At 41.3% G+C, this 23,295-nt stretch overlaps 2 protein-coding genes across 2 annotated transcripts; both read left to right on the forward strand.

Annotated features, from left to right (window-relative positions):
- The first annotated feature begins 226 nt into the window (after positions 1 to 226).
- LOC125150007 (olfactory receptor 7D4-like) lies at positions 227 to 1,165 on the forward strand. Its single transcript, XM_047829281.1, has one exon. The coding sequence runs from the start codon at positions 227 to 229 to the stop codon at positions 1,163 to 1,165; it is 939 nt and encodes a 312-aa protein (XP_047685237.1).
- Positions 1,166 to 17,993: 16,828 nt separating this feature from the next.
- On the forward strand, positions 17,994 to 18,926 carry LOC125147946 (olfactory receptor 7D4-like). The gene has a single exon (XM_047825502.1). It carries the CDS (start codon positions 17,994 to 17,996, stop codon positions 18,924 to 18,926), a length of 933 nt encoding a protein of 310 aa, XP_047681458.1.
- Positions 18,927 to 23,295: the final 4,369 nt, after the last annotated feature.

Genomic DNA, 23,295 nt, shown 5'->3' on the forward strand with positions numbered 1-23,295 from the left:
GATAAGTTAAAGATAGTCTGAGTGATTGCATACATTTAAATGGATTTGGGCTATGACTTCAATGAGTGAATCACTAGATTTGGAAGGACTGATTGAGAGTGAAGGATATCCGTGTAGAATGGATGCAAAAAGGATATCCATGCAAAAAGGTGATGACTAGGAGGTGTCAGTTGACTCTTCACTGAAGGCTGCTTTTGCCTCCTTCTCCAGCAAACACACCAGATACATGGAAGCAGAAAACCAGACAGAAGTATCAGTATTCCTCCTCCGGGGTCTCTCAGATGATCCAGAACTGCAGCCTCTCCTCTTTGGCATGTTCCTATCCATGTATCTGGTCACTGTGCTTGGAAACCTGCTCATCATCCTGGCTGTCAGCTCTGACTCTCACCTCCACACCCCCATGTACTTCTTCCTCTCCAACCTGTCCTTTGTTGACATTTGTTTCATCTCCACCACTGTCCCAAAGATGCTGGTGAACATCCAGGAATGCAGCAAAGGCATTTCCTATATAGAATGTCTCATTCAAGTGTATTTTTTTATGATTTTTGCTGGAATGGATGATTTCCTCCTGACTGTGATGGCCTATGACCGGTTTGTGGCCATCTGCCACCCCCTACACTACACAGTCATCATGAACCCACGACTCTGTGTCCTCATGGTTCTGAGTTGTTGGCTCACCCTTTTCTGGGTCTCCTTGATTCATATTCTACTGGTGAGGCGGCTGACCTTCTGTACAGGCACTGAAATTCCACATTTCTTCTGTGAACTGGCTCAGATTCTTAAGGCAGCCTGCTCTGACACCCTCATCAATAACATCTGCTTGTATGTTGCCACTGCACTGCTGTGTGTGTTTCCTCTCACTGGGATCCTCTTCTCATACTCTCAGATTGTCTCCTCCTTAATGAGGATGTCGTCCAGTGAGGGCAAGTATAAAGCATTTTCCACCTGTGGGTCTCACCTCTCTGTGGTCTGTCTGTTCTATGGGACAAGCCTGGGGGTCTACCTCACTTCTGCTGTGACCCATTCTTCCCAGAGAAGTTCAATTGCCTCAGTGATGTACACTGTGGTGACCCCCATGTTGAATCCCTTCATCTACAGCTTGAGGAACAAGGATGTGAAGGGGGCCCTGCAAAGATTCCTCAGCAGAGCAACCTCATGGCCATGATGGGCCACTAGCTTTGAAGCCATGTGGACATTGTAGGTCCCAAAAACAAATGTGAGATTAAATCTGTCTCTTTTTCTCCTCTAATGAACATGTTTGGTTTATTCTATTCCCAAAGCACCCATGACTTCCCTTCTGTTTGTTTTTGTATTAGTCTCTCCTCAACAACTCCTCCATAAAACCTTTTGGACTTTGCTTCTCCATATGCTGTCGATAAATTTCCATGTTTGATCGGCTTTCTTGCAGCCATTCTTAATATTTCTAACTTCAGGCTTGAAGGACTTGTCATATCAAACGTTGCTGTGTTTGCTGCAAGAATAATGCTCTAAAATGTTGATGTTCTTCACCTCAATTTTTTTTTAATGGTGAAAAAACTTATATTTAGCCAGCTGGACTTAGTTTATTTTTTTAATTTTTTTAATGTTTATTTATTTTTGAGAGACAGAGCACAAGCGGGGGAGGGGCAGAGAGAGAGGAAGACAGAATCTGACGCAGGCTCCAGGCACTGAGCTGACAGTACAGAGCCCAATGTGGGGTTTTAACCCATGAACCATGAGCTCATGACCTGAGCTGAAGTCAGCCGCTCAACCGAGCCACCCAGGTGTCCCAGCTGGACTTAGTTTAGAAAATCCCAATTTGTTGGCAACTGCAAAGTGTCATAGTCAGGAACCAGTTGAACATATGCTTTCTTTTCTCCATTTGGCCTGATCAGAGTGTTGGCCCTGGCCACATCAATGTCATAGAGCTTCTTCACAGCCTGTTTGTTCTGGTGCTTGTTGGCCTTGACATCCACAATGACCACAAGTGTGTTGTTGTCTTCTATTTTCTTCATGGCTGACTCAGTAGTCAGGGAAACTTGATGATGGCATAGTGTCAGTTTGTGTCTCTTAGGGGCTCTCTTCCAGGGATATTTGGGCTGCCTTAGGAGATGCAGTGTCTTGGGCGGTCAGAAAGTAAGTGACATGTGGATTTTTTTTTTTTTTTTTTTTTTTTATGACTGTGGACGCCTTTCATCACTGTTTTCTTGGCTTTCAAAACCTTTGCTTTGGCTTCGGCTCTGGGAACAGCAGGGGCTTCCTTCTTTGCCTTTGGCATCATCTTCGTGAAAGGCTCTTCACCTTTTGTTTGTGTGCTTGTTTTCCCCACAAGAAATGGAATGAAATCCTATGTGGTCATTCAAAAGTGCTTACCTTCTCAGAACTGTGCCTTTTCCTTCGCATGTATGATTTTATGTCATCTTGAAAACGTGTGTGGAGGGGCGCCTGGGTGGCTCAGTCGGTTGAGCGTCCGACTTCGGCTCAGGTCATGATCTCATGGTCCGTGAGTTCGAGCCCCGCATCAGGCTCTGTGCCAACAGCTCAGAGCCTGGAGCACACTTCCGATTCTGTGTCTCCCTCTCTCTCTGCCCCTCCCCCGTTCATGCTCTGTCTCTCTCTGTCTCAAAAATAAATAAACGTTAAAAAAAAAAGTTAAAAAAAAAAAAAAAGAAAACTTGTGTGGTGACATTTCCTCTCATTCACCCCACTTTTCAAAAGAGGAGAATAAGATGGAATTGGGTAGGACCTGGCTAACTGACATGGAGTTTCCATCCTACTTTGTATAAGAATAGTGATGTGATTTTCAACTTCAAAATCAGAATCTAGATTTCTATGATCATGTTCATAGTAATATCCTGCCTTGGAAAACTCTGAGATGTTGCTTCATTCTTTGTGATCTTTCCATCTTTCCTCCTTTTCTTCCTTTCCTTCTTTTATTTGACTTTTATTTCCCATATGTGCAATTTTAAGATATACCCTCTAAATAAATAAATAAATAAATAAATAAATAAATAAATAAATAAATAAGATATACCCTCTAAGATCCTAAAACATACAATAGTGAAGACAATAGAATAAAAGTTATTTTCTAGTGTGGTTTCTGGGACTCTCTGGAGGTGCCATCAGGAATGGTAATTACACACATGTGGAATGTGTTCAGAACATAACTCACTTTGGGGGAATAACGTGGATAGAACTGAGTGTTCAGTGAAAGATGGACTAGTAGATGCTGTCAACATTTCTCCCACATTTCTCTCCCATTTCTTCCCTGGGACCCCTCACCATGTCCACTGCATGACTGCCAAATGACAGCCCTAGCCAGAACCAACTTTCCCCACTAGGTGGTGGTGGAAGTGACAGAGAATTATGCCCACACAAAGACAGCCCTTCATGGAGACCTATAGGGTATGGCATGTCTTTCACACACTAGACTGGATAATTCTGAGGTTTGTATTTTGTACCACTTTCCGGAATTGCCCCACAGGATGAAATTCTGCTCCTTCCCTGTGGTAGCAGACTGAACATAAACTTAATTCTAATGTATTTTCTTCTTTTTAAAAAAAATTTTTTTATTACGTTTCTTTATTTTTGAGAGGCAGAGAGAGACAGAGCATGAGCAGGGGAGGGGCAGAGAGAGAGGGAGACACAGAATCTGAAGCAGGCTCCAGGCACTGAGCTGTCAGCCCAGAGCCCAGCACGGGGCTCGAACCCACAAACCATGAGATCGTGACCTGAGCCGAAGTCGGACACTCAACCAACTGAGCCACCCAGGCACCCCTAATGTATTTTTTTCCATGTATCACTTCTCCTCTCACCCATGTTCCATGTTCCTTGTTCTTTCCAATAAAGTGCTTGCACATAAACCCTTGGCTAAGCATCTGCTTCTCTGAGAATCCAAGCTAAGACAGGTGGTAAAGCTATAACGTACAACACCATATCCTGAAAGGAGTTCAAACTTCTGGAGAGAAAAAAAAGGAAACTAATCATTGGGAACATAGGACTGAAAAATTACTCTAAAATTATAATCTGTTAGAGAGGAAAGGCTTATTTGATGTAGCTCCAATTCACTTTGATTCCATTAAGTTGACACCAATGTGAATTTTTTGGCTACTGTGTCCAAATCGAGGAGGGGTCCAAATGGTTGCAATACACAGTGGTGAGCATAATGTGGTGTGTCATAGATCGTTTTGAAAAGAAAGGTAAAAGTTTTGAAACCATCCTGAATAATTCCAAGAAAACTCTTTCAACTTTTTTAAAATAATTTTTGAGGCATGATTTACATATACAAAATTTACCCAATGATAATGTAAATTAAATGATTTTAGTAAATTTGTAGAATTATGTGATTATTACTGTAATATACTTTTAGAATATTTCTGTTACCTCATAACATTCCCTTGTGCCCATTTGCAGTTACTATTGACTCCCACTTCAATCCTAGGAAATCACTTATCACTGTCTCTATTAATTTGCTTTACTAGATATCTTATATAGATGCAATCATACAATGTGTAGTCTTTTGTATTGGTCTTCCACTCAGCGTATGTTTTTTCAGAGTCATCCATGTGGAACTATGTATCAACGTTTTGTTTCTTTTAATTGCAGAACAGTATTCAAATGTGTGGATGTACTAATTTTTTAATCTACTTGTCCATTGGCACACATTTGGACATTTCCAGTTTCGTGTCATTATAAATAATGCTGCTGTGGGTACTTGAGCACATGTGTTTGTGCCAACGTGTGTTTTTATTTCTCTTGGGTAGATGCCTAGGGTTGGAATTGCTGGGTCATATGGTAAGTTTATCTTTAAGCTTTTAAGCAACTGCCAAACTGTTTTCCCAAGTGACTGCCCAATGTACATTCCTACCAGGAATGCATGAAGGTCCAGTTTTTCCACAATTTGGCAACACTTTGTATTCAGGGAAAACTTCTATAGGAAAATATATGCTTACGTGATGAATAACGAGTAGAAATTTAACTGGATAATAGGCTTGGGTGACATTTAACAGACATGCAATAATGAAGTATTTTAGGAATATATACAGAATTTAATGGCTGAGTTATTGGGAATAAGCCTGGGGGTGCCTGGGTGGCTTACTCAGTTAAGCATCTGACTCTTGATTTCAGCTCAGATCATGACCTCATTGTCATCATCTCAGGTGTTGGAATCAAACCCCTGGTAGGTCTAGACCCTACTTAATATTCTCTGTCTTTCCACCAAAAACAATAAAATACCTAGGAATAAATCTAACCAAAGAGGTGAAAAATCTCTACACTGAAAACTATAGAAAGCTTATGAAAGAAATTGAAGAAGACACACACACACACACACACAAAAATAAATAAATAAAAGGAAAAATATTCCATGCTCCTGGATAGGAAAACAAATATTGTTAAAATGTTGATACTACTCAAAGCAATCTACATATTCAATGCAATACGCATCAAAATAACACCAGCATTCTTCACAGAGCTAGAACAAACAATCCTAAAATTTGTAGGGAACCACAAAAGACCCCAAATAGCCAAAGCAATCCTGAAAAAGAAAACCAAAGCTGGAGGCATCACAATCCCAGACTTCAGGATGTATTACAAAGCTGTAATCATCAAGACAGTATGGTACTGGCACAAGAACAGACCCTCAGATCAATGGAACAGAATAGAGAAATGGACCCTCAAATGTATGGGCAACTAATCTTTGACAAAGCAAGAAAGAATATCCAGTGGAATAAAGACAGTCTCTTCAGCAAGTGGCACTGGGAAAACTGGACAGCAACATGCATAAAAATGAACTTGTACCACTTTCTTGCACCATACACAAAAATAAACTCAAAATGGACGAAAGACCTAAATCTAAGACAGGAAGCCATCAAAATCCTAGAGGAGAAAGCAGGTAAAAACCTCTTTGACCTTGACCACAGCAACTTCTTAATATGTCTCCAGAGGCAAAGGAAACAAAAGCAAAAATGAACTATTGGGACCTCATCAAGATAAAAAGCGTCTGCACAGTGAAGGAAACAACCAGCAAAACTAAAAGGCAACCGATGGAATGGAAGAAGATATTTGCAAACGACTTATCAGATAAAGGGTTAGTATCCAAAATCTATAAAGAACTTATCAAACTCAACACCCAAAAAACAACTAATCCAGTGAATAAATGGGTAAAAGACATGAACAGACACTTTTTGAAAGAAGACATCCAGATGGCTAACAGACACATGAAAATATGTTCAACATCACTCATCATCAGGGAAATACAAATCAAAACCACAAATGAGATACCACCTCATACCTGTCAGAATGGCTAACATTAACAACTCAGGCAACAACAGAGGTTGGCGAGGATGCGGAGAAAGAGGGTATTTTTTGCACTACTGGTGGAAATGCAAACTGGTGCAGCCACTCTGGAAAACAGTCTGGAGGTTCGTCAAAAAATTAAAAATAGAACTACCCTACAACCCAGCAATTGCACTATTTATCCAACGGATACAGTAGTGCTGTTTTGAAGGGGCACATGCAACCCAATGTTTATACCAGCACTATCAACAATAACCAAAGTATGGAAAGAGCCCAAATGTCCACCAATGGATGAATGGATAAGATGTGGTATATATATACAATGGAGTATTACTCGGCAATCAAAAAGAATGAAATCTTGCCATTTGCAACTCCATGGATGGAACTAGAGGGTATTATGCTAAGTGAAATTAGTCAGAGAAAGACAAATATATGACTTCACTCATATGAGGACTTTAAGATACAAAACAGATGAACATAAGGGAAGGGAAGCAAAAGTAATATAAAAACAGGAAGGGGGACAAAACATAAGAGCTCTTAAATATGGAGAACACACAGAGGGTTGCTGGAGAGATTGTGGGAGGGGGGATTGGCTAAATGGGTAAGGGGCATTAAGGAATCTACTCCTGAAATCGTTGTACTATATACTAACTTGGATGTAAATTTAAAAAAAAAAATTATCTTACAAACATAAGAAAAAAAAAGATTCCCTCTCTTTCACTCTACTACTTATGTTGTCTCTCTCCAAAAATAAATAAGTAAATAATTTTTTAAAAAGAAAAAAGAAAGTAATAAGCCTGTAAATGTAGATGGAAGACAGACCACTGAGAGTCAAACTTGACATACTAAGGATTTTGTAATCATTTGAGAACCAAAACATGTTGTATTCAAAGGTATCATATGAGGACCTTAGGATTACTCTGAGTGGGAGAATTGGAGCCACAGGGATCAGTTAGGAGACAGTTGAAACGGTCAAGGAGAGAGATAATGGGTACCTGACCTAGCCAGTGGCAATAAGATAGGCAAATTTTGGAAGAGAGGTATATTAATTTCCTATTGAATCTGTTTTGCGTTGCCATAAGTCTAGTAGTTTCAAATGACACAATTTATTATTTTACATTCTGGAGGTCAAAAGTCTAAAATGTATCAGCAGGATTGCTTTCCTTTTGGAGGTGCCTGAGAAAGTCCTTTTCCTTGCCTTTCTAAATTCTAGAGCCCCCCTGCATTCGTTGGCTCATGGATCCTACTTCCAGTTTCAAAGTACAAAGTACGACATCTTGAAATCTCCCTCTAGCCCTCCTGCTTGCTCTTCCTAGGACCTTGAGGATTACATTGTGCCAACCCAGATAATTCGGAGTACATTTCCTATCTCAAGATCCTTAACTAAATGACACTCCCAAAGTGCCTTTTGCCATCTAAAGTAGCACATTCACAGCTTCTGCAGAATAGTACATGGACATCTTTGGGAGGCTATTATTCAGCTTACCACAGGAGATGTGTGTGAGTTACAATTTGCCAATGACTGCTTGATAAGGCCTTGAGCTGGAAGGTGGAGGGTCTGTCACAGTACTCCTTGCTGATTTTCAGTGGATATTATCACCTCATGATCCTGTCTCATGTAAAGATAAGGCTGCACTAGACAGGTGTGCTTGGGCCACAAGTTACAGAAGAGAATTCTCTGATTCATCTGAACATAGCTGAGAGGCGGGTCAGCTGGGCACTGGCACAACTAAACACTGGGGCTCAAACACCATGAGGATTTCCTTTCAGACTATCGGCTTTATTTTCTCAAACTGGCTACTTTCAAGTGGAAACAGACATGGAGATCAGCAGTTCTCACCTCTCACACCTCATAGCTGCATTTTTCAGAACTGGAATTACTTTGGTTACTCAGATGCAAAAAAAAAAAAAAAAGAAAGAAAGAAAGAAAGAAAATCCCAGGAAAGAATTCTAATCCGCACAAATATGTTCTCTTTCCACCTTGGGCCAATCAACTGGGGTCAGGAAACAATGTTACTAGGAGCCCCTTTAGAACATTTATTTGTTTACTGATTTTTTACTGTGTCAGTCATATTTTAGGCTCAACTACCACAAGGATAAGCAGGTACAGGTGTATGGGGAGAACGGGTTGTCACAATAAAAACCGTGTTCTTAATAAACCTCATTGAGTACATTACATTGTGAAGAAGGTGAAGGCACGTCTTGTGGAAACATGCCCCGAGCAGATGGAAAGGTTAATACAAAGCCCTTAAGGTGGGAGGTTGCCCGGGGAGGACATGGCTGGAGGAGTGATGGAGCCATAGTGCAAGAGAAGGACAGGTATCCAGGGCTGATTACCTGAGGCTTTCCCTGCCTTTCAAGGATTTTCGCCTTTATTTGTTCTGAGTGATGTTGTTACAGGAGGGTGGGAGAGACGTTGGTCATCCTTGTCTCACGGAGTCGGAGAATGAATCTTGTGGACAACAGAGCAAAGTGATAGAATTTACGGAGAGAAAGTGTGGGGTCCCAATTGGGTTGCCACTGAGGATTTCTGTCCCTGGCTTTTTATTGGGACCTTATCAGAAAGTTTGTGAGAATCTATGCATGCCGCCTAGCCTGGGCAGTTCTGGAACAAGTTTACCTTATCCTCTTTCTTCCCCCTGAACTTCACTGCCACTGCTGCTTCTTCCCATTTGTAGCTGCATCCTGCCTCCCTGACGGTCCCTTATCTCTCCATGCCTATCGTAACCCTTTCCCTATTCAATGTGAGGAGTCATAGCAGGGTTTGGGGCAGACAAAGGACACTATATGACAGGATTTCACAGATCATTCCAGCTGCCTGGTTGAGAGTGGATTGCAGGGTGTGGGAAAGTCTGCTTGGAGATGACTGCAGTAAACCAGGTGAAATATGTATAGTTAGCTAGGAGCAGGGAGGTGACAGTGTGTTGAGAAGTGCTCCCTGGAACTATGATTAGAAGGAAGAGCCAGGATGATTTGTTGTCAGTCAGGATACGGGGATGAGATAAAGAGGAGACAAGGTGGGTTTCAGGGTTTGGGGCCTGAACAATGAAAGAACGGAAGTGTATCCATCGAGACAGGGAGGGCTGTGGACGGAGCATATTTGGAAGAAAAGTGGACGTCAGAAGTTCAGGTTTTGAAAGTTGAGAATTTCAAAATGGAGACGTTGCGAATGGATACATTTGATTCTACTCATATGAGGTACCAAGAGGAGTCAAACTCACAGAGACACAAAGTAAAATGGTGGTTGCCAGGGGCTGGAAGAAGGGAGGAGATAGAGGGTTAGTGTCAACAGGGACAGTTTCAATTTGGGAGGATGAAAACATTCTGGAGAGATATGGATGCCAAGTGCACAGAATGTACACTTGAAGATCATCAAAATGGTACATCTTATGTCATTTAAATCTAACCACAATGCAAAACGTCAAGCAGCCTAAGACAAAAATGAAAAATGGAGATTTGTTTTACATAACATTTCAATATCATTAAATAATAAAGAGAATGGTTGAGATTTTTTTAGATAAAAATTTTAATATTACTTGTCAACACTTGTCTAGACCAGGGTTTCTCAGTCTCCACAATATTGACATTTTTGGTCTGATTATTTGTTACAGGGGACTGTTCTGTATATCACATGATGTTTAACAGCATCCCTGGCCTTCAGCCACGAGATGCCAGCACTGTGTTGGGATAACCAGAAATTGTTCCAGAAGGGTCAAAATCAGCCCCATGGAGAACACTGGAGCAAAACCATTCCCTGAGTGCAGAAGTTGATGCTGCTAGCTTTCAAAGAGATGGGATAAGAGAAAAGCAACATTTTAGGGAGGAGAAAATATCTTGGGAAGATGTTGAAGGGCCTGCAGAGCACCCCATAGGCACTATTATCTTGGAGGTGAAATGTACCAGTCTGGCGATCATGGGTCTGCAGGGATGGTGGTACAGACCAACTACTTGTAAGGGAAGAATGAGAAGATTCTGCTGTGAATGTCAGGAGTTAGACAAGCTGTTGCCTGGCTGAATCCTGCCCATAACCCTTAGTTCTCGGGTACACCGTCTCCACCAGATATATGTTCTCATGGACACTCTGCCATCCACCACATTCACCACTAGTGTTACTAAACAATTATTTGTATGATTATTTTATGAATGGCTGCCTCTTAAAAACGTCCACCTGAACTTTGAATCCCCTCCCCTTCTAAATTTTGGGGGGAGGTTACACTTCATTTATCTTTTTTATCCTGTGTATTCCAATGTCTGGGTGCAATGTTGGAATTTCCAATAGAAATAAAATAGAATTCTGCAGAAAAGAAATAAAACTCAAGACACCTGGGTGGCTCAGTCACTTACGGCTCTTGATTTCTGCTCAGGTCATGATCTTGTGGTTCATGGGTTCGAGTCCCACGTTGGGCTTTATGCTGACAGTGTACATCCCACTTGGGATTCTGTCTCTCCTCCTCTCTCTCTGTTCCTCCCCCATTCGTGCTCTCTCTCTCTCTCTCTCTTTCAAAATAAATAAATACATTTAAAAAATAGTAAATTCTCAAGATCCATCAATTCCAGGTAAATGCCACCTAAAATTTAAGGCAGAAACTCAAATAGATTCTTGCTGAAGTTCATCCCAGCATTAATCACAATAGCCGAAGGATGAAAACAGATGAATAGATAAACAAAAGTGGATATATACATACAATGAAATATTATTCAGCCTTAAGGAATGAAATTCTGATACATGGTGCAACATGGTTGAATCTTTTTTTTTTTTTCCCCAACGTTTATTTATTTTTGGGAGAGAAAGAGACAGAGCATGAACAGGGGACGGGCAGAGAGAGAGGGAGACACAGAATCGGAAGCAGGTTCCAGGCTCCGAGCTGTCAGCCCAGAGCCCGACGCGGGGCTCGAACTCACGGACCGCGAGATCCTGACCTGGCTGAAGTCGGACGCTTAACCGACTGCGCCACCCAGGCGCCCCGAAACATGGTTGAATCTTGAAAACATGCTAAGTTAGATAAGTCAGACACAAAAGGATAAGCACTTTATGAGTCCACTTATATGAGGTACTTAGAACGGGCAAAGTCATAGAGCCAGAAAGTAGAATAGGGGTTTTCAATGGTTGGGAGAGGGGGAATGTGGAATTTGTTTAACGGGGACAGTGTGCTCTTGGAAATGATGGTAAAGTTCTGGAAATGGATAGTGGTGATGGTTGTACAACATTGTGAATGTTCTTAATGCTACAGACTTGCACACTTAAAAATTCTTAAAATGGAAAATGTTATTATATACATATTGTGGAGATATATATCTATCTGTACCTATATATTTGTATCTGTCTCTACAATAAAATATAAATAAAAATAAAGTAAAGTAAAATTGTTGTAAATTTTTTTCAAACTACATTCTCAGCCTCTTCCCCTGGAGATATTGACTATGTATGTCTGGAATAAGGTGGAAAGCTATACATTAACAAGAGCCCAAGGTGATACTTTTGATAAAGCTTACATTTTGAAACTACCCTACGGCAACTATTCTCAAAATAGTGTCCTAGAGACCAGCAAAATTTAGAGGTTGTGAAAAATCCAAATTATCAGGCCCAAAACCAGACACATTGAGACAGAAACTTGGAGATGGAACTCAGAAATCTATTTAAATAAAAGGGGCACCTGGGTGGCACAGTCAGTTAAGAGTCTGACTCTCGATCTCAGCTCAGGTCATGATCTTGCAGTTCGTGAGTTCAAGCCCCACAGTGGGCTCTGTGCTAATAGTGTAGAGCCTACTTGGGATTCTGTCTCTCCTTCTCTCTGCCCCTCCTCTGCTTGTTCTCTCTCTCTGTGTCTCTCCAAAAAAATAAATGAACTTAAAAAATAAAATAAATTAAAGACAAATCTAGGTAAACAAATATTCAAGGTCATCCTGGCACAGGCCAGAAGTTTGAGAACCATTACCCAAGTGACTCCTGGGATCCTTCATTACTCAGCCATCTGCCTGATGTGAATACTACAAGTCAGTTGTCTTCAGGAGGAGATCTAAGAAACACTGGAAAAATTCTTCCCAGAGAAAAGGGACCCAGAAGAGAGGTGTCACAGCTGGCCCCACTGTTACTCTCCTAGGGATAAGGAATTGGCAGGTCAGAGACCCTTTCCTGTGTGCTCCCTGCCTATCAGGAGTCAAATTGATCAGGGAATGGAAAATCCATTGATCAATTTGTCTAACAAGCTTCACAGGGGATTCAGTCCCCAGGGCCACCAAACCTGTAACATGTCAACTTATAGTCCCCAAGGCCCATGTATCACTCCCAAGATACCCATGCCTTTGCCAGGAAAAATCAGACACACCCTACATTACATGCCTGGCTCTGTATCCCTTCTCTTTGGGAAACAAATCTTTCTTCATTGCCTACCCTCCATGAGAGAACAAGACGCAGGGGAGTCGGTCCCAGTGGTGAGCCCACATTGCCAAGCATGCATAGCCCAGTAAGTGTTGTGGGAAATAGAGAAAAGAGGTGGTTGGGTAGAAAGGGCATTGCCTACTATTAAGCATGTGGCAGGGACACCCCCATGGTATCCATGCAGGAGGAGCTCTAGGGGCCAATTTTTTGGGAGGGTGAATGGCTACCCTACCATTGTTAGTGAGCTTTTCCTTTGCTTGCATGTTATTTGGGTGGATGGTTGATGGAGACTATAGGGTTGAGGAGGAAGAGTTAAGCAGCCAGTCTGCTCTTGGATACCACAGCACTATCCAGGACCACACCGTGTAATGGCACAGTTACCAGTCGGAAGTGCACAAATGGATGCCCCCAGGTACTGATAGATTATTAGGTCTTTGACTATGCAATATGGATCTTCTCTTATTCTTTACTCCTATCGCCTGGCCCCAAAACTCCAGAGACTTCACCTTCACTCAGACCAGATAAATCCTTTCTGAATCCTTCTTTACCACCTTCATTTGCTGGGGAACATACCCTGTTTCTCCGCAAGGACCTGTCCCTCCTCTTCCTTCTTCACCTTCGTCTGTGGTCCTCATAGAGATATTCAAGAGTGAAGAGTCTGTGTTCCCTGGTATCTAGGGCTGCAGTGTATAAAGACGTGGGCAGGATGGATGTGGGAGGAAGAGCAAAGCACACAGGAAGGTCCAATGTCCAGTCCCCTCTTGACACCCTCCCCTTCAGCTCTGGAAACATTCTGGAAGACACTGATTTCACATATCCCTTCCTCATAGTTTCACTTGATTCCTCTTGGGTGTCAAGTCTCACCCTTATCTAGAAACACGGAATCATTAGTAAGACATGGGAACAATTTATTCACCTCTTCATCTTTGTTCCTCTTCCCTAAAATTGGTGACGTGGTCCCTTCAACTTTAATGATGTGAGTATTCCCAACCCCGTTCCCTTTGACCCTCGTTTGCCTGCCTTAAATCTATCTTTCACTCCAGGCACCAGGGAAAATCGTGATAGGGATCATGTTACTCCTTTAGTCACAGTCCTTACATAGCCCCTATCCTTTAATCCATTGGTTTTTTCAAGGTTCCCAGATATGTGGCCCCCACTCATCTCGTCAACCTCATTCTTCACCATTTCCATGTCCCATTTTGTGTTGCAACAAATTGCTAAGAGCACACTGTCCCATGCAGCTTTTTGCTTATGGGCTTTTTTCCTTGCTGCCTTCTCTGCCAGAAAAGCCCATGCTCAATCATCAACCTAGACAACTCCTTGCCCATGTATCTGTTCCTCCAGAAATCCTTCCTTGACTGCATCATTTCAGGCTGTATTTGTGGTTCCTTTCTCTACTTCACTCTGAAGACTGCATTTACCTTAGCTTTTAAGTCACTGTATTATGATGACTGGTTTCTCTATCCACCACTACCCCTGAAAGGCAGGCTCCCTCAAGACAAAACCACACCATTAATCTTTGTACCCCCAACAGCTAACACTTAGCCTGTCCCAAAGTAGTCCTTCTTGCAGAATGGCTTCCAGGACTTTTTCAGTGACTAACAGCCTAGTTCCATTCTTCTCTACACCCTGCCTGGCTCAACAAAATTGCCCACTAACACTAGATCCTAGAAACAGAATAGAAACAGAAGACTAACAGGTATTTGGTGCATGAATAAAGGGGAAAGTATAAATGACAAACGGTTGTATCTTTCACCTCTAATTTCTAAGCTCTCATCCTAAGATAAAATGTTTCTTCCCTTCTTTCTTTCTTTTTGCTGATCATAAATCTTTATTTTTTTAATATGAAATTTATTGTCAAATTGGTTTACATAAAACACCCAGTGCTCATCCCAAAAGGTGCCCTCCTCAATGCCCATCACCCACCCTTCCCTCCCTCCCACCCCCCATCAACCTTCAGTTTATTTTCAGTTTTGAAGAGTCTCTTATGGTTTGGCTCCCTCCCTCTCTAACTTTTTTTTCCCTCCCATCCCCCATGGTCTTCTGTTAAGTTTCTTAGGATCCACATAAGAGTGAAAACATATGGTATCTTTCTCTATATGACTTATTTCACTTAGCATAACCCTCTCCATTTCCATCCATTCTTTTGTTGCTACAAAAGGCCAGATTTCATTCTTTCTCGTTGCCAAGTAGTATTCCATTGTGAATATAAACCCCAATTTCTTTATCCATTCATCAGTTGATGGACATTTAGGCTTTTTCCATCATTTGGCTATTGTTGAAAGTGCTGCTATAAACATTGGGCACAAGTGCCCCTAAGCATCAGCACTCCTATATCCCTTGGGTAAATTCCTAGCAGTGCTATTTCTGGGTAATAGGGTGGATCTATTTTTAAATTTTTGAGGAACCTCCACACTGTTTTCCAGAGTGGCTGCACCAGTTTGCATTCCCACCAACAGTACAAGAGGGTTCCCGTTTCTCCACATCCTCTCCAGCATCTATAGTCTCCTGACTTGTTCATTTTAGCCACTCTGACTGTCATGAGATAATATCTCAGTGTGGTTTTTGATTTGTATTTTCCTGATGAGGAGTGACATTGAGCATCTTTTCATGTGCCTGTTGGCCATCTGGATGTCTTCTTTAGAGAAGTGCCTATTCACGTCTTCAGTCCATTTCTTCACTGGATTATGTGTTTTTTGGGTGTGGAGTTTGGTGAGTTCTTTATAGATTTTGGATACTAGCCCTTCGTCTGATATGTCATTTGCAAATATCTTTTCCCATTCCGTTGGTTGCCTTTTAGTTTTGTTGATTGTTTCCTTTGTAGTGCAGAAGCTTTTTATCTTGATGAGGTCCCAATAGTTCATTTTTGCTTTTAATTCCCTTGCCTTGGGAGATGTGTCAAGTAAGAAATTGCTGCAGCTGAGGCCAGAGTGGTTTCTTCCTGCTTTCTCCTCTTGGGTTATGATGGTTTCCTGTCTCACATTCAGGTCCTTTACCCATTTTGAGTTTATCTTTGTGAATGGTGTAAGAAAGTGGTCTAGTTTCATTCTTCTGTATGCTGCTGTCCAGTTCTCCCAGCACCATTTGTTAAAGAGACTGTCTTTTTTCTACTGGATAGTCTTTCCTGCTTTGTCAAAGATTAGTTGGCCATACTTTTGTGGGTCCAATTCTGGAGTCTCTCTTCTATTCCACTGGTCTTTGTGTCTGTTTTTGTGCCATAAGATAAAATGTTTCTAATCTATAAGAAACTCTTTCTGAAGATGAATGTGATAATTATTCATTTCATAACCCGCTTGAATCATAATCCAGTCCCTCTGAGAAACGGCTTTACTGAATTCTAATGCAGTTGATGATGTTGACACACAGCACCCAGGGAATATCCAGAATTGTGGGCCTTACCTGTGTACTCTGATATTCTGCTCAAAACAAATCAGAATGCAAGGGAGCAAGCTACATCTATTAAAAGTCAAGGAAAATTTTTACAAACTATCATGCTTTAAAGATGAGTCGTGACCTTCTGTTTCGAATACCTCTCACCTGACCAGAAGCCACCAGAGGTGATTGCAAACTGCCCACCTACCAAGGGTCAGAACAAAGACGTTCATTCATACTTAAACAATGTGCCTACAACGTGACCATCTTTATCATTCCAGAGACACTCTTTGCTTTGGGGTTTTTGTGTTTGTTTTTTTTTAGTTAAAATTGGTATGTAATATTATATTAGAATAAGGTATATGACATAATGATTCATCACATTGCACATATAATATTTGACATATTACCACAATAGGTCTACTTAACATCTGCCACCACACGTAGTCACAAAAATTTTTTTCTGGTGATGAGAAATTATATGATCTATTTTCTTATTTTTTAAATATTTTTTATTTATTTTTGAGAAACAGTGCACTAGTGAGGGAGGAGCAGAGAGAGAGGGAGACAGAGAATCTGAAGCAGGCTCCAGGCTCCAAGCTGTCAGTACAGAGCCAGATACAGGACTGGAACTCATAAACTGCGAGATCATGACCTGAGCTGAAGTCAGACACTTATCCAACTGAGCCACCCAGGTGCCTCTATAAAGTCTATTTTCTTAGTAACTCTCAAATATACCATATAATATTATTAACTGTATTCATACAGCACATTATACCTCATGGTTTATTTGTTTTATAACTGGAAGTTAGTACCTTTTGACCACCTTCACCTATTTCAGCCACCCCTTCCCTGCTACTTTGGTTTTTATACCTAAGAGGACTGACAGGGATACAGTCAATGGTGGCTTTTTCCCTTTATAGTTAGGGGCATTAAAGAATAGTAGTTGTGCAAAAATACTTCTAACGAGACAAAATACAACACTGAAGATCATTTTATGATTTTATGCTGTTCAGCATCCTGGGTTATAGGACCCCTTCCTCTGTATCTGGGAACAGGACCTCAGGACCTGAAACAAAGAGAGTAGGAGAGTAGGTGGGCTCCTCTTCTTCCCAGCCTCATTGAATCATCACCTGAATATGAGTGCCACATCTGACTCTCATTTTTTTGGGCTCCTATGTCAACATCCTGGAGCAGTTTCTATGCTTCCTTGGGTATGTCATGAGCACCATAGAGGATATGACTAAAATTCTATTTGTGACCTTTGTAGTATATCATGGTACTGAAATAGTGCAAATGTTAATATGCATTTTTTGCTCGAACGTATGCCATCTGGATGAAGAGCATTTTGTCAAGCAACAAATGTCCAGGAAGCATCTGGCCCTGTTCCTGCAGGATGTTGATGGCCCCTGGTACACTAAGCATTAAGAATCTGTTCATGTGATTTATCATTTTGTGAAAACATTTTCTTTTTCTTCCTTTTTTTTCTTCTTGAGGAGTAAACCTACATTCTACTCATCCTACAATAGTGTGTCCAGACATGTGAGATACCCTCAAATTTTCTCACCTCTGAGACATAGTTATCTGACCCTTTTTTGCGTCCCACACAAGGCAGATAATCCACATTAAGTTACTGCAGTTCACCAGACCTCATTTTGCTCATTTGTGTTAGAATGAGTTTGGATCATGTTATGGCTGATGTCCAAAGTTGTTCTTAACTTTTTAGATTTGGTGATTCTAAATAAAGAGCATAAATGAGGGCCCCAAAGGCCAGTGGACAGGGTATTGATCAACATTATTAAATGTTGCACATAAAACAGAATATAGGATGTCTGAATTCTGTAATGTTAAGGCTTTTATGCCCAATGCTTCATTTCAAGAAATAAAAAAGTAGACTCTAGAGTTTTTCTAATGTCTATTTCATGTGCATTCCCTTCTTCAATCATCTAGCTGATGTGTTGACAATATGGAACCAAGAAATGAAACGAATGTTTCAGAATTTTTACTCCTGGGATTTTCCCAAGACTCAGAGCATCAACCCATTCTATTTGGGCTATTCCTGTCCATGTACCTGGTCACCGTGCTCGGGAATCTGCTCATCATCCTGGCTGTCAGCTCTGACTCTCACCTCCACACCCCCATGTACTTCTTCCTCTCTAACTTGTCCTTTGCTGACATCTGCTTCACCTCTACCACCGTCCCTAAGATGCTGGTGAACATCCAAACACAGAGCAAATCCATCACCTATGCAGGCTGCATCACCCAGATGTATTTTTTCATGGTTTTTGGAGGTATGGACACTTTTCTCCTCACTGTGATGGCCTATGACCGGTTTGTAGCCATCTGTCACCCCTTGCACTACACAGTCATCATGAACCCGTGGCTCTGTGGCCTCCTGGTTCTTGTGTCCTGGTTCATCAGCTTGTCATACTCCCTGATCCAGAGTCTCTTAATGTTGCGGCTGTCCTTCTGCACCAACTGGGTGATTCCACACTTTTACTGTGAACTTGCTCAGGCCCTCATGCTTGCCTGCTCAGACACATTGGCCAATCACATCCTGCTATATATTGTAACTAGCTTTCTTGGCATTGTTCCCTTCTCAGGGATCCTTTTCTCCTATAGCCGAATTGCCTCCTCAATCCTGAGAATCCCATCAGCTAATGGGAAGTATAAGACATTTTCCACCTGTGCATCTCACTTGTCTGTGGTTTCTTTGTTCTATGGGACAGGGCTTGGTGTGTATCTCAGTTCTGACGCATCTTCCTGGAGGGGCATGATTGCCTCATTGATGTACACCGTGGTCACCCCAATGCTGAATCCCTTCATCTACAGCCTGCGGAACACGGACATCAAGAGGGCTTTACAAAAAGTTCTCAGGATAACACTCTATGTTCAGTGATGGGAACACTAGTCCTGGGTTTTTGAGCTGACAGTGGTAGCAGCAGGTGGCTGCTAAAGAAATCCTACCTCCTAATCGTACTGAGTTGTCCTTCTCACCCGTCCCCCATATGTAAGTGACGTTGCTCAGAGCTGCCTTGCCAGTACTTTTTCTACGTACTTTAACCTCTTATGTTGACTCCTCTGTTATCCTCAGTTCTACCCTCTGCGTCCCCTCCTTTCACTTTCCTATTACTGCACCTCACCTTGGATTTCCAGTCCTGCGGCCACTTATGCTACTACCAGTTCAGAACAGTTGCATGAGGATTATGAAAAGTAGTGCATTTTATCAATAACCATTGTTAGTTCTTATTAACTAAGCGCCTTTGGTGTGCTAGGCTGCAAGAGATGTCTGGAAAACAGCACTGAAGGAAAAAAAAACACACACACACACAGAAAAAAATCTTTGCCCTAATAGAGCATAAATCCAGGATCTCAGAGTTTCTGATCACATGATGTGTCCAAACAGAATATTCACTGATGGATTAATTATTTGGCTATTAGCAAGGTTGAACGTTTCTCCAAATGTTTCTTGAGTGCACTTCCAAAATAAGCTCTAAAAATGTATCACTAAATGTAGAAAAACTTCTGGGTCCAGAGTATCAGAATTGACCAGGCTCTGATACATCATTTGGTTTAGTTGCCTTGTTGTGCAGGTGAATCTACCAAGGGCCCAACACAGGAGAACACACAGTGATAAAATCTGTGTGAAAGGAAACATGTCTTTAAGAATGATGTCAATTACTGGATTACAATTCAGGAGAGTAAGGACAGAATCACAGAATCACTGCTCTCTAGGTATGTGAATCTGGGCAGCTTCAGCTGAGGTAGAGTATGTTAGGACCAGTGGATCTTCTGATAAATGTTTGTTTTCATATCTTCTTCACCATAAAGCAATTGGATAATGTGCTAAGTCTTGGGATGGTGGTGTTTGCCAAGGCACTGCAACAGGAAAGGCAAACATAAACACAAAAATATCCGTCCTGATAAAGATGAGTTGCTGACCACTCCAGGATGGAAGGAGTCTGACAGAATCTACTTTCCATCAAGTGGAGTCTTCAAGGGATAGCACCATTTTGAAAAACTATCTATGGATTTCCAAAAGGGCGACCCACCTCCCCCTTAATTTCTTTTAGGCTTTGTGTCTAAAAACAGATTTCATCTAGAAACTGGGGAAAGAATCAGGATATTCGATTGTGGTAGGCGACATCTGATAATTGCAGACTTGCTTTTTATATTTTGGGTTATCTAAGTCAACTGATATTCTTTATGTGTGCTCATCTATGATCTGTTACCACCACCACAGGTCTCTGTGGCTCGTGGATCCCAGTCACCATTCTGGATTTGTTGCTCAATCACCCATGGTTAAGGCTACTGCCATTTAAGTTTAGAACTCAAGATATTTGTGACTGTAGTTTAGAACTTCTGTCCAGGTATGGAGGTTAGCTAACTGAACCATATTAAAACACTCAAGAATTACAAGTTTGGAACAAGAGTAGAAATTTTGGATATCAATTGATTAAGACTGCCTTAACATTCCCTGCAGCTTGACTAAAGTTAAAACATGTTTCTTCCTGACTGCAAGGACCACCCCTTTGTCCTGACCTGGAGGACAGGTGTCCTGACCACCCCTTTGTCATCAATTTTACAACCCAGGATGTCTTCCTTAAAGACCTGGGAGCCATCCCTTTGAAATATAATTCGTCAATAATGTTAGCACCTTTATCTCCCAACCTCTTTGCATAGGAGGGTAGGCACTTAAGTTCAATAAGCAGCAATTAGCAAACACAGATAGACTAGCCACATCGACCAACCTCCCAATATCTTCCACCCCTTTTCCATAAGCTCACCCCAGCTTTTAAAATCCTCCTGTCTTTTGTTCTGTGGAGTTGAGTTCAATCTCTATCCCTTACTGTAATAGTCTTGAATAAGGTCTTCTTTACCTGTTTGACTATGTCCAATGCAATTTTACTTGGATACACAACGAACGACTTTCTCTAGAAAGTCTCTAGAAATTCCTAACAAATTTCTATCAAAGTACTCTTTTGATGAAATTGCCCAGTGTCTTGCCTGTTTAAGCAAATAATATTGCATCTCACAAAGGACTTCAGACTGAAAGAGGAGCAAAACCCACTTTCTTGATGCATCAGTTTCATTTGGAAGAAAATATCTGAGGTAGCTTGGTACAAAGACTGTCCATGACACTCAAAACATGTGAACTCACTCAGAAGGTAATGGTAGAAAATGATGAATAGAGACTAATCTGATGGAGAGAGCATCAGGAGAATTTAGATGGGTGTAAGAGAAGGTATCTTTTTTTTTTTAAGTTTATATTACTTACTTTGAGAGAGAGAGAGAGACAGAGTGAGAGCAAGCATGGGAGGTGCAGAGAGAGAGGGAGAGAGAGAATCCCAAGCAGGCTCCTCACCACCAGCATGGAGCCCGATGTGGGGCTCCAACCCAAGAACTGTGAGAAAATGACTTAAGCCGATCAAGAGTTCTTCACTTAACTGACTGAGCCATCCAGGTACCCCAGAGAGAGAAAACATCTTTAAGTTTCAATATTTAAGTGGAAAATTGAGTAAGAAAGGGGAAGAATATTTTAGGCAGAGAGAATTAAGTGTAATGGTCTAGAGACTGAAAGAATATAGTCTGTTTAAAGAAAAATAAGAGGGGTGCCTGGGTGGCTTAGTCACTTGAGGGCCCAGCTTTGACTTTGGTCATAATCTCACGGGTTGTGTCTCTGTGCCCCGTGCTGGACTCTGTGCTGACGGTTCAAAGCCTGCTTCAGATTCTGTGTCTCCCTCTCTCTCTGCTCCTCCCCTGCTCCTGCTCTGTCTTGTATGTTTCAAAAATAAATAAACATTAAAACAATTTTTTAATTAAAAAATAAATATAAGATATCCAATATGTCTGGGAATGCAAGCTGGTGCAGCCACTCTGGAAAACAGTCTGGAGGTTCCTCAAAACATTAAAAATAGAACTACCCTATGACCCAGAAATTGCACTACTAGGCATTTATCCAAGGGATACAAGTGTGCTGTTTTGAAGGGACACATGCACCCCGATGTTTATAGCAGCACTATCAACAATAGCCAAAGTATGGAAAGAGCCCAAATGCCCATCGATGGATGAATGGATAGAGAAGAAGTGGTATATATATACAATGGAGTATTACTTGGCAATCAAAAAGAATGAAATCTTGCCATTTGCAACTACGTGGGTGGAACTGGAGGGTATTATGCTAAGTGAAATTAGTCAGTCAGAGAAAGACAAATATCATACGACTTCACTCCTATGAGGACTTTAAGAGACAAAACAGGTGAACATAAGGCAAGGGAAACAAAAATAGTATAAACAAGGGGAGGGGGATAAAACATAAAAGACTCATAAATATGGAGAACAAACAGAGGGTTACTGGAGGGGGTATGGGAGAGGGTGTGGGCTAAATGGGTCAGGGACACTAAGGAATCTACTCCTGAAATCACTGTTGCACTATATGCTAACTAATCTGGATGTAAATTTAAAAAAATAAAATAAAATAAAAAAGATATCCAATATGTCTAGGCAAATGGTTCTCACACTTAGTGTGCAATAGAATCACCTGGTGGGCTCGTTAAAATACAGATGGCTGGGTTCCAGCTGCAGAGGTTCTGATTTAGCAGGTCTGGAGAGGGTATGAAAGTTGGCATTTGTAGTTTCCCAGGTGAAGCTGGTGGTGCTGGTCCAGGGACCAATCAAGGACTTGGAAAGGCATAGGAGAGACTAACTGAAGGGTGTTATAGACCTTGGCAAGGGGTTCGAATTGTACTCAAAGAGTAACAGAAAGTGACTAGAAGGTTTTAAGCAGAGAAATCACAAGTTTTGACTACACCTAAAAAATCTATCTGGCTGCCATGTCCACAGGGAGAAAGTGACTATTGCGCACCCAATTAGGGCACTCTTGTAAGAGCAATAATACAATGTGACCAAGAATTGTTTTGGAAGAATGGGAAAAGCAAATTATATCACTAAAACAGTGCTATACAGATCATTTAATTGCTTTGATATGAAGACAAATAAAACAAAGACCTAAAATGACAAAATTTGGGGGGGTCTGAGTGACTTGAAAGGGAGGAGTAGGTCTCTCACTTGAAAATCTGAACAGCTATATTCTATGTGCTAGATGCGAGATGCTAGTAAATTTTGGCAGTGGAAACAAGAAGAGACTTACTAGTATGTCTGCCAACATGCAGTTAAAGCAAGTGCCACTAATGGACCAGTGTTGGAATGTTTCTTAATTCTTCAGAAAACTTCTCTTCTGAGAAGGGCAGGAATAGCCTCAGTGTTGA

Source organism: Prionailurus viverrinus, chromosome A2 (genome assembly GCF_022837055.1).
Source record: "Prionailurus viverrinus isolate Anna chromosome A2, UM_Priviv_1.0, whole genome shotgun sequence".
Lineage (NCBI taxonomy): Eukaryota > Metazoa > Chordata > Mammalia > Carnivora > Felidae > Prionailurus > Prionailurus viverrinus.